This window comes from Toxoplasma gondii, chromosome VIIa, assembly GCF_000006565.2.
Source record: "Toxoplasma gondii ME49 chromosome VIIa, whole genome shotgun sequence".
Lineage (NCBI taxonomy): Eukaryota > Apicomplexa > Conoidasida > Eucoccidiorida > Sarcocystidae > Toxoplasma > Toxoplasma gondii.
The window spans coordinates 42187-54583 of NC_031474.1; the positions used below are offsets into that span (position 1 = coordinate 42187).

Consider the following 12397-nt stretch of genomic DNA (forward strand, 5'->3'; position numbering starts at 1 on the left):
TTTCGCTGATGACCACCAGAAGCCACCTATCCTACCGCGTATGGCTGCCCGTATGTGCGCTAGTTCACGCACTGGACACCCGGACACAGAAGGAACCTTACTGTTGTCCGCTGCGCCCAACAGCGCCCGAAACGCACAGTTGGCCGCCACAGTGTCAACCCACACATTCGTCTCTCTTCGACGTCCATTCCGTCTCCTTCCCCAATAAAATATGGGAACTAAAAGCAACTGACACACCGTGTTCAGCATGTCGGCAGATAGTATGAATCGTCCTCCAGCACCACTCGTCTCCCCCGCCCCCCCTCCACAACGCAGCAAACCAGTCATTCCCGGATAGCCACATGACATCCACCAGCAACACAGCCCCACACGAAAGGCACTTCGTGACCGCCCCGCTTCTTCCGCCGCATCCACCAATACACGGCCAGCCGCATGAAAGCCGCCACATGTCCCACCCTCCTCCAGTTCCAGAAAGTAAAACCTCTGCCCTCCCCAAACGATACACTAGCAATCACTGCATACACGCTCGCCATAGCCACTACGAATCAGGGCCCTTCGCAACGTCAGATTAATGGGCATATGCTAGCCGCAGACAGTGCCTCCACTGATGTATCTGAGCTCACTTCTGTCACCTAAAAACACAATTGCACAGTTCTGTGCAACCCCATCATGGAACCGATGTTCCGCCTCAAGGGCCGCATGTAACCGCCTCATACACGCCGGGCCGTTCGACTCGTCAATAGCTGCCTATCGCCGAGGCACCCTTTTTGATCAGGCATTCCTGCAGCTGTGGACAAACTGGGCGATCCCTCACATTCTCTGCTTGTTGCTCGTGGCAAACCCCACTCTGCTCCTCGTCTTCGCCTTGCTTCCCCAACAGAACCCGCACCGTTCTCACTACCAGCTGTGTTATCCCCACGCAAATCGTCGTCCTCCAATGAAGCAGTGTGCACCCAAAACACCACCCATGAGACAACAGTTTCAGCTCCCCGAATGGCAGACCAACGACCACTTATCGTACCACTCATTGCTCCCTGTGATGTCCACCTGTCACCACACTGGACGCCCTGACACAAAAGGAGCCTTACTGTCAGCGGCTGCGCCCAACAGCGACAGGCTCGCAGAAACGAACGTCACAGGCTGAACCCACACATTCGTCCTCTCTCACATCATCATTCCTCCACTTTCCACCCAAACCGAATGCATTTAGATACTACGTAGACACACTGCGTTCAGCGCGTCTCCACACCGTATGATCGTCCTCCAGTCCAATCCCTTCCTCTTCCCTCGAACAGGTAGCAAACCAATCGCCCCCTCAACAGCCACCTGACATCCACCCCCAAGGCTGTCGCACACGAAACCCACTTCGTGATCGCCCCTTCTCTCCCGCCGCATCATCCCAAACACGGTGGGCCACGTGACAACCGCAACACGACCCACTCTCCTCCACTTTCCAAATGTCAAACATCATTCCCCCCCTGCACGCCACACCAACAATCAATGCATACATCCTCACCAACCCCAGGACGTAGCAGGGCCCGTCGCAACGTCAAATTAATAACCGTCTACTAGCTGCGCACACAGCCTCCACTGGCGTTTCGGAACTCACTTCTGTCACCTAAACACACAGTTACACAGTGCTCTGCATCCCCATCCACGGAACCGCGGTTCAGCCTCAACAGCCACACACATTTGTCTCAATATCGCCTCACCGCCTGAGTCGGCAGCAGCTGGGGCATCGTCGATTCCGCCTTGTTTTGATCGGCATTCCTGGGGTTTCTGACTCACTAGCCAACCATCCCTGGTTTGCCGTGAATCCCGATACTCTCCGCCACCACATTCGGACTGTTTCCTGGGTCGGCCTTCAAAACGCCCTCTCCATTCTCCGCTTGCCGACCGTCAGCTCACCCACTCTGCTCCTCGTCTTCCCCTGGATCCCCAACAGAACCCGCACCGTTCTCACTACCAGCTGTGTTATCCCCACGCAAATCATCGTCCTCCAATGAAGCAGTGTGCACCCAAAACACCACCCATGAGACAACAGTTTCAGCTCCCCGAATGGCAGACCAACGACCACTTATCGTACCACTCATTGCTCCCTGTGATGTCCACCTGTCACCACACTGGACGCCCTGACACAAAAGGAGCCTTACTGTCGGCGGCTGCGCGCAACAGCGACAGGCTCGCAGAAACGAACGTCACAGGCTGAACCCACACATTCGTCCTCTCTCACATCATCATTCCTCCACTTTCCACCCAAACCGAATGCATTTAGATACTACGTGAACGCACTGCGTTCAGCGCGTCTCCACATCGTACGAACGTCCTCGAGTCCAATCCCTTCCTCTTCCCTCGAACAGGTAGCAAACCAATCGACATCTCAATAGACACCTGACATCCACCCCCAAGACTGCCGCACACGAAATCCGCTTCGTGATTGCCCCTTCTCTCCCGCCGCATCATCCCAAACGTTGTGGGCCACGTGACAACCGCAACACGACCCACTCTCCTCCACTTTCCAAATGTCAAACATCATTCCCCCCCTGCACGCCACACCAACAATCAATGCATACACGCTCACCACAGCCACCACGTATCACCGCCCTTCGTAACGTCTTATAATTGAGCATCTGCGAACCGCGGACAACGCCTCCGCTCATGGTTCAGAACTCACTTCTGTCACCTAAACACACAGTTACACAGGCTGCATCCCCATCCACGGAACCGCGGTTCACCCTCAACAGCCACACGCATTTGTCTCAATATCGCCTCACCGCCTGAGTCGGCAGCAGCTGGGTTATCGCCGATGCCCCCTTTTGGATCCGTCATTGCTGCAGTTGTCGACCCGGACTCAGCGACCCTCCCTGGTGTGCCGCGAATCCCTATACTGTCTGCCACCACATTCGGATTCTTTCCTGGGTCGGCCTTCGGGACGCCCCTTCTAATCTGTCCTCGTCGCCGGTCACGGCAGTCACTTTGTTCCTCGTATTCGCCTTGATTGATCGACAGGAGGCCCACCGTCCTCAGTACCAGCTGAATCGTCCCGGCGCAAAACACTGGATTGTAGTGCAGCATCGTTCACTAACAACCCAGCCCACTTTAGAAAGTCAACCCATTTCGTCCAACGGCAAAGCAACAATCACATACCCTACTACTCAAGGCTCCCCCTCAGGTGCAGCCTTCCCACATGCTGCACGCCATAACACAAAAGGAACCTTACTGTCGGAGGCTGAACGCAGGAGAGCTACGTTCACAGAGAAGACCGTCACAGGTTTGAATCCGCACACGCGCCTCTCGCTGCCGCATCCTCCCTCCATTCCCTCTACACGACCCCGCAAATAGGAACTAAAAGCAACTGACACACCGTGTTCAGCATGTCGGCAGATAGTATGAATCGTCCTCCAGCACCACTCGTCTCCCCCGCCCCCCTCCACAACGCAGCAAACCAGTCATTCCCGGATAGCCACCTGACATCCACCAGCAACACAGCCCCACACGAAAGGCACTTCGTGACCGCCCCGCTTCTTCCGCCGCATCCACCAATACACGGCCAGCCGCATGAAAGCCGCCACATGTCCCACCCTCCTCCAGTTCCAGAAAGTAAAACCTCTGCCCTCCCTGAAAGATACACTAGCAATCACTGCATACACGCTCGCCATAGCCACTACGAATCAGGGCCCTTCGCAACGTCAGATTAATGGGCATATGCTAGCCGCAGACAGTGCCTCCACTGATGTATCTGAGCTCACTTCTGTCACCTAAAAACACAATTGCACAGTTCTGTGCAACCCCATCATGGAACCGATGTTCCGCCTCAAGGGCCGCATGTAACCGCCTCATACACGCCGGGCCGTTCGACTCGTCAATAGCTGCCTATCGCCGAGGCCCCCTTTTTGATCAGGCATTCCTGCAGCTGTGGACCAACTGGGCGATCCCTCGCATTCTCTGCTTGTTGTCCGTCAGTACACCCACTCTGTTCCTTGTCTTTCCATTGATTGCTCAACAGAACCCGAACCGTTCTCAGTGCCAGACCTGTTGTCCCGACGCAAGTCACAGGCCTCCAGTGGAGCATCATTCACCCACAACTGAGCCCACGTTAGACGACCAGATTCAGCCCAGTCAGCTGCAAACCAGAACCCAGGAGTCTGGCCCCTTATTGCTCTGCAGTATGTGCAGTAGTCCACACCCTGGATGCCTGGACAGAACATGAGTCTTACTGTCGTCCGCTGCGCCCAACAGTAACACCGTCGCAGCGAGCAGCGTCACAGAATTCATCCCAGACACTCGCCTTTCTCTAGCATCCTCCCTTCCATTCCCCGCACGAAACCACAGCAATTAGGCGCCACTCGCACAGACGGTGTGCGGCGTGTCTCAGGAAAGTATGAATCGTCCTTCAGTACCACTCAGTCCCCCTCCCTCCACAACCCAGCAAACTGAACACCAACATAATCGCCGCCTGGCGTCCACAGCCACCACAGCCGCACACGCAAGCCACGTCGTGATCGCCCCTTCTCTCCCGCCGCATCATCCCAAACACGGTGGGCCACGTGACAACCGCAACACGACCCACTCTCCTCCACTTTCCAAATGTCAAACATCATTCCCCCCCTGCACGCCACACCAACAATCAATGCATACACGCTCACCCCAGCCACCACATATCACCGCCCTTCGTCACATCAGATGACTGGGCATCTGCTAACCGCGGACAACGCCTCCGCTCATGGTTCAGAACTCACTTCTGTCACCTAAACACACAGTTACACAGTGCGCTGCATCCCCATCCACGGAACCGCGGTTCACCCTCAACAGCCACACGCATTTGTCTCAATATCGCCTCACCGCCTGAGTCGGCAGCAGCTGGGTTATCGCCGATGCCCCCTTTTGGATCCGTCATTGCTGCAGTTGTCGACCCGGACTCAGCGACCCTCCCTGGTGTGCCGTGAATCCCGATACTGTCTGCCACCACATTCGGATTCTTTCCTGGGTCGGCCTTCGGGACGCCCCTTCTAATCTTTCCTCGTCGCCGGTCACGGCAGTCACTTTGTTCCTCGTATTCGCCTTGCTTGATCGACAGGAGGCCCACCGTCCTCAGTACCAACTGAATCGTCCCGGCGCAAAACACTGGACTGTAGTGCAGCATCGTTCACTAACAACCCAGCCCACTTCAGAAAGTCAACTCATTTCGCTGAATGACACACCAGAAGCCACCTATCCTACCGCGTATGGCTGCCCAGTACGTGCGCTAGTTCACGCACTGGACACCCGGACACAGAAGGAACCTTACTGTTGTCCGCTGCGCCCAACAGCGACCGAAACGCACAGTCGGCCGCCACAGTGTCAACCCACACATTCGTCTCTCTTCGACGTCCATTCCGTCTCCTTCCCCAATAAAATATGGGAACTAAAAGCAACTGACACACCGTGTTCAGCATGTCGGCAGATAGTATGAATCGTCCTCCAGCACCACTCGTCTCCCCCGCCCCCCTCCACAACGCAGCAAACCAGTCATTCCCGGATAGCCACCTGACATCCACCAGCAACACAGCCCCACACGAAAGGCACTTCGTGACCGCCCCGCTTCTTCCGCCGCATCCACCAATACACGGCCAGCCGCATGAAAGCCGCCACATGTCCCACCCTCCTCCAGTTCCAGAAAGTAAAACCTCTGCCCTCCCTGAAAGATACACTAGCAATCACTGCATACACGCTCGCCATAGCCACTACGAATCAGGGCCCTTCGCAACGTCAGATTAATGGGCATATGCTAGCCGCAGACAGTGCCTCCACTGATGTATCTGAGCTCACTTCTGTCACCTAAAAACACAATTGCACAGTTCTGTGCAACCCCATCATGGAACCGATGTTCCGCCTCAAGGGCCGCATGTAACCTCCTCATACTCGCCGGGCCGTTCGACTCGTCAATAGCTGCCTATCGCCGAGGCCCCCTTTTTGATCAGGCATTCCTGCAGCTGTGGACCAACTGGGCGATCCCTCGCATTCTCTGCTTGTTGTCCGTCAGTACACCCACTCTGTTCCTTGTCTTTCCATTGATTGCTCAACAGAACCCGAACCGTTCTCAGTGCCAGACCTATTGTCCCGACGCAAGTCACAGGCCTCCAGTGGAGCATCATTCACCCACAACTCAGCCCACGTCAGAACAGCACTCCACCTCGTTGAACGACAGTCCATCAACAACCTATCCCACCAATCATTGCTGCCCGTCATGTGCAGTTGTCCACACACTGGATGCCCTGACACAAAATGAACCTCACTGTCGTCCTCTGCGCATAACCGTGACACGCTCAGAGAGGAGCGTGGCAGTCCTAAGTCCACACATTCGTCTTTCCCCGATATCGATTCCGTCAGTTCCTCTCACAATATGTAGAACATAGAAGAATCTCGGACACACGGTGTGCGGCGTGTCTCAGGAAAGTATGAATCGTCCTTCAGTACCACTCGTCCCCCCTCCCATCACAACGCAGCAAACCCAATCACACCCTGAATAGCCAGCTGGCGTCCACAGCCAACACAGCCGCACACGAAAGCCACTTGGTGATCAGTCTGTCTCCTCTCTCGCATCAACCAAAACATGGTGGGCCGCATGAAAAGCCGCAACACGGCCCATTTTCCTCCAGCCCCCAAATGTAAAACCTCCGTCCCCCATGAAAGCGACTCCCACAGTCACTGCATACATGCTCCCCAAAGCCAGCCCGCAGCAGGGACCTTCGCGACGTTAGATTATTGCGTATATTCTGACCGTTAACGATGCTCTTAAAAAAATTGAACTCACTCCTGACACCTAAACACACACATCCACAGCGCGCTGCAACCCCATTACGGAAGTGCTGTTCCATCTCAAAGGTCAGACGCACAACGTAATAATCGCCCCGACGACTAGTGTCGCCAGCTGGCGACTCCCCCCCGATGCCCCCTGTTGGATCGGGCATTCCTGCAGTTGTCGACCTACACACCGACCCTCCCCGCTGTGCCGTCGTTCACGACCCTGCCTGCAACATTCGGACTGTTTCCTGGGTCGGCCTTCAAAACGCCCTCTCCATTCTCCGCTTGCCGCCCGTCAGCACCCCCACTCTGCTTCTCGTCTTCGCCTTGCCTCCCCAACAGAACCCGCACCGTTCTCACTACCAGCTGTGTTATCCCCACGCAAATCATCGTCCTCCAATGAAGCAGTGTGCACCCAAAACACCACCCATGAGACAACAGTTTCAGCTCCCCGAATGGCAGACCAACGACCACTTATCGTACCACTCATTGCTCCCTGTGATGTCCACCTGTCACCACACTGGACGCCCTGACACAAAAGGAGCCTTACTGTCAGCGGCTGCGCCCAACAGCGACAGGCTCGCAGAAACGAACGTCACAGGCTGAACCCACACATTCGTCCTCTCTCACATCATCATTCCTCCACTTTCCACCCAAACCGAATGCATTTAGATACTACGTAGACACACTCCGTTCAACGCGTCTCCACACCGTATGATCGTCCTCCAGTCCAACCCCTTCCTCTTCCCTCGAACAGGTAGCAACCCAATCGCCCCCTCAACAGCCACCTGACATCCACCCCCAAGACTGTCGCACACGAAACCCACTTCGTGATCGCCCCTTCTCTCCCACCGCATCATCCCAAACACGGTGGGCCACGTGACAACCGCAACACGACCCACTCTCCTCCACTTTCCAAATGTCAAACATCATTCCCCCCTGCACGCCACACCAACAATCAATGCATACACGCTCACCACATCCACCACGTATCACCGCCCTTCGTAACGTCAGATGATTGGGCATCTGCGAACCGCGGACGACGCCTCCGCTCATGGTTCAGAACTCACGTCTGTCACCTAAACACACAGTTACACAGTGCTCTGTATCCTCATCCACGGAACCGCGGTTCAGCCTCAACAGCCACACGCATTTGTCTCAATATCGCCTCACCGTCTCAGTCGGCAGCAGCTGGGGCATCGTCGATTCCGCCTTGTTTTGATCGGCATTCCTGGGGTTTCTGACTCACTAGCCAACCATCCCTGGTTTGCCGTGAATCCCGATACTCTCCGCCACCACATTCGGACTGTTTCCTGGGTCGGCCTTCAAAACGCCCTCTCCATTCTCCGCTTGCCGACCGTCAGCTCACCCACTCTGCTCCTCGTCTTCGCCTTGCTTCCCCAACAGAACCCGCACCGTTCTCACTACCAGCTGTGTTATCCCCACGCAAATCATCGTCCTCCAATGAAGCAGTGTGCACCCAAAACACCACCCATGAGACAACAGTTTCAGCTCCCCGAATGGCAGACCAACGACCACTTATCGTACCACTCATTGCTCCCTGTGATGTCCACCTGTCACCACACTGGACGCCCTGACACAAAAGGAGCCTTACTGTCGGCGGCTGCGCCCAACAGCGACAGGCTCGCAGAAACGAACGTCACAGGCTGAACCCACACATTCGTCCTCTCTCACATCATCATTCCTCCACTTTCCACCCAAACCGAATGCATTTAGATACTACGTAGACACACTGCGTTCAGCGCGTCTCCACACCGTATGATCGTCCTCCAGTCCAATCCCTTCCTCTTCCCTCGAACAGGTAGCAAACCAATCGCCCCCTCAACAGCCACCTGACATCCACCCCCAAGGCTGTCGCACACGAAACCCACTTCGTGATCGCCCCTTCTCTCCCGCCGCATCATCCCAAACACGGTGGGCCACGTGACAACCGCAACACGACCCACTCTCCTCCACTTTCCAAATGTCAAACATCATTCCCCCCCTGCACGCCACACCAACAATCAATGCATACACGCTCACCACAGCCACCACGTATCACCGCCCTTCGTAGCGTCATATAATTGGGCATCTGCTAACCGCGGACAACGCCTCCACTGGCGTTTCGGAACTCACTTCTGTCACCTAAACACACAGTTACACAATGCTATGCATTCCCATCCACGGAACCGCGGTTCAGCCTCAACAGCCACACACATTTGTCTCAATATCGCCTCACCGCCTGAGTCGGCAGCAGCTGGGGCATCGTCGATTCCGCCTTGTTTTGATCGGCATTCCTGGGGTTGTTGACTCACTAGCCGACCCTCCCCTCTGTACCGTGGTTCCTGCTGCTGTCTGCCACACCCGGTCTCTTTCTCGGTCCATCTATTGATAACGAGATGCTGTACAGTGGCTGTTCGGGGGTCTGTGAGGGCGTAGAGCAACCGCGTGCTTTATTTGAACACGCGACAAGGTTGTGGAAATCACAGGATGAACGGACACACTCAGCAGCGTCTGCTGGTGTTTTTCGACTAGCTCGATTAAATCACAGAATAAGACACTCCGGAGAGACGGTCATGCAACGAGCGGCCGTGTGTTGTGTTGTAGCTGATTCGCACACCTCTGTCCATCCTCACTGCTTCTGCACCCTAACACACGCATTTTATTGTTCTGTTAGTCGTAGGCCGCTGGTGATGCATTCCCATTCTTGTCCACACAACAGTGTGCGTTAATAGTGAATCCGAACCCAATACGCCAACATTTGGTAGTTTCAAGATTCCTGCTCCATTCTGCCACATCTATCTGCTTCAAGCACCCAAGCCGCATCCATCGCCACGTCTGAATGCCTGAGTCGATGCTCCAAATCCCCAAATCGGTTGCTTCCCACAAGATCCTACGTATACTGTGATACACCTTGCCGCACGGCTGGATGAATGAACAACATACTGCGCAACTATAAAACAAGATACGGGCACATACTGGTTGCAACTGGATACATCAAACAGTAAAGCCCCCTCGCGTGATTGCAATGAGGCATCCATGGCTAGAACAGTCATCCATGATCTGCCAGATGACCATACATTCTAAATTCGTTGACCACAGCACTTCCTCTGACCCTCTATCCCCTTTCGAGACCGATAGCGGCTAGCGACAACGCAGCACGCAACCATCACAAGCCGCAGCAGTGTTCAGTGAACACGCACTATCCTTTCCCTTGACGTTTCGTAGATTATTCTTTTTCATCGCAAATGTTTACGTCTACTCGGCAGCATCTGTGCCTTTAAGTAACTCCATTAATCAGAAAGGAATTGCCACCACAAGCGCGGACATCCAAAATACTGGAGGCGCGGTTTCTTCATTTACACAGTTGTGCTCCGCTACCGATCGTTGCTACTCAGTAGATGTTAATGCTATACGTACGAGGCCTTGCCTCACGCAAGCCGCAGAAGTGCATTTTGTTTCATACATTGTCAATGTTCCAAAGCACGTGTGTGTCTAGAGCCATCCATGCTATACGCCAGTCCTCCATGTTGTTATTTCCTCCTAGGCTCGTAAATAACGTCAAGGTAAGTACCATCATGGGCGCAATACGCGTTATGGCTACGACGAACTACTGATGGATGAAACGAACGTTTCATCCATCGAATCGACATCCCTACAATGGTGCCGCTTCGTTTTTGTCGCAGAGCGTTGTCGGTTCTGTCGCGAGGCCTGCAAACCGCCATCACGATCGAGCTGGCACTCCTAATCACACGAATGCGGACATGAATGACACCGCTCAGGAGCATCCAGAATGCCACTCACTGACTGTAGCAGGCAAAATCGAGGGTCGCGACAGTCAACCACGATGAAAACGCTGTGGCGCACAAAACGATTCGTAACTCATTCAGACCCGTTCTTGGGCACAGTAGCGTAAACGCTGCCGACACGAGAATAATTCTGCCGATAAACATGTACCCGGAACGCATGTGAAGGACCCTCTCGTGTCTCGGTTTAGCTCCGGTTTTACTGTGTACTGTTGAATTTTGTACATATGAGGGTGGAAGTAACTGTGTCTTATCGATATGCACCTGATGCTTAAGTGCTACAAGGCTTTTTCTGCACTCATGAGGTGGTTATCAAGCAAGGTATTCCCCGCAGTCCGTAGACCAGAGACAGACCAATCTGAAACCCACACCCAACTGAACAACCCTGGTCACACGTGCAGTGCTCTTAATCTGAATCGGATTCAAGTAGTCGTGTTTCAGAAGCAAGGAGTACTCCTCCGATTAAGGCAAGGAGTTGTTTAGCTCGCGAACTTGGCTGTTCGCTTAGAGGTTTCTCCCCTGTCGACCCTTTCCAGAAATGTACGTCAGAGTTTCCAGCCCCTGTCGTCGACGCTTACTCTGCCGATGTACTGTAGCGAAACACCACAACAGAGTAAGCCGGCAGCGTGAATGAGTCACCCTCGTGGATGCGGGGTGGTGTCTCGCAGCAAGCACGCACAGTAGTCTCGTGCAGTCGAGGGCCTCTACGATGATCGCGCACCTGCGGGATAATTGTCACTTTGGGTCGTAGTGAACTTACGATCTGGAGCAAGTTTGATACAGAAGCACACAGGAGACAATCCCATAACACCGCACTCACGTCATGCCACTAAAGCGGCCGAAGAACACTTATAGACTGATTTCCAAGGGCTTCCATGTGATCGTTCAGACAAGTGATCAACCAGGAGAGTCGCTAGCATCATACAGGTAATCTTACAGCTAGTCCAATGGCGGCAGCCGCCGTCACTGCAAGAACAACCTGAAGATCACAAAACATAGACAAACCGACAGCAAATTCATGGAGCACACGGCCTATCGATAGTTGAGTCATTTACCAACATGTGGAATGAGGGACTCACGTGGTTTTCTTCGTCTCATGGAAGCCGGATCCTGCTTCATCTATCAACACTGGCTGTTACATTCATCCTCTGAGTGTGGAAGTGTGAGAAGCGACGTGTCTATGCAGTCATACGGTCAGGTGAAAATTCACCACCCGAAAATTGAAACAGCTCAATGCAGTGTAGATATGCGAACTCGCGAGCAGTAGCAAATGAAGAGTCAGTATCTGGGACGAAAAGCAGAAGTATAAGTACTCCACCACAATCCAGCACTATCGTCAGAGAATCAAAATGCTTCGGCCGGTATAATAGCAGCTTACGACTGCGACGCACGCTACGCGAAATGCCTCCAGAAGACCACAGGAACTCTCCGTCCACGTCACTCTTAACAAGGTCGTTAAGCATTTCATCTCAGGAGCGGTAGATAACGAATTGATTTCTCACGCATTGGCTTCCTTTTCCTGCCGTGATGTAACGTTGACTCCATGAAGACTTCACTTTGTTCCAGGCCAAACCGCATCAACACGGACAGCAACCGTATGCCCTAAGTGAAACAGCTACTTACGTGGCGCTTTGTCAGTGTTGCTTTGATATCCTGAAACCACACACATCAAAGACATCTGCCTCGATATACTCTGAACCGGAGATAGGACATATCAACATTCGGAATAACTTCTGTCTAACGTAAACCAAAAATGAGGTAGCGAGCCCCCGAAAGAGACGCCGAATCAGCTTGTCTCTTCTACCACT

General features: G+C 53.9%; 2 protein-coding genes across 2 annotated transcripts; one reads left to right on the forward strand and one right to left on the reverse strand.

Annotated features, from left to right (window-relative positions):
• Window positions 1-4744: 4744 nt before the first annotated feature.
• On the reverse strand, window positions 4745-5143 carry TGME49_281040 (hypothetical protein; the record flags this gene model as incomplete). Its single annotated transcript, XM_018781870.1, has 1 exon — window positions 4745-5143. The coding sequence occupies one exon, from the start codon at window positions 5141-5143 to the stop codon at window positions 4745-4747; it is 399 nt and encodes a 132-aa protein (XP_018637200.1).
• A 1784-nt stretch (window positions 5144-6927) lies between these two features.
• TGME49_281030 (hypothetical protein) lies at window positions 6928-7822 on the forward strand (the record flags this gene model as incomplete). The annotated part of the gene is made up of 1 exon (XM_018781869.1): window positions 6928-7822. The coding sequence occupies one exon, from the start codon at window positions 6928-6930 to the stop codon at window positions 7387-7389; it is 462 nt and encodes a 153-aa protein (XP_018637201.1). The 3' UTR covers window positions 7390-7822.
• Window positions 7823-12397: the final 4575 nt, after the last annotated feature.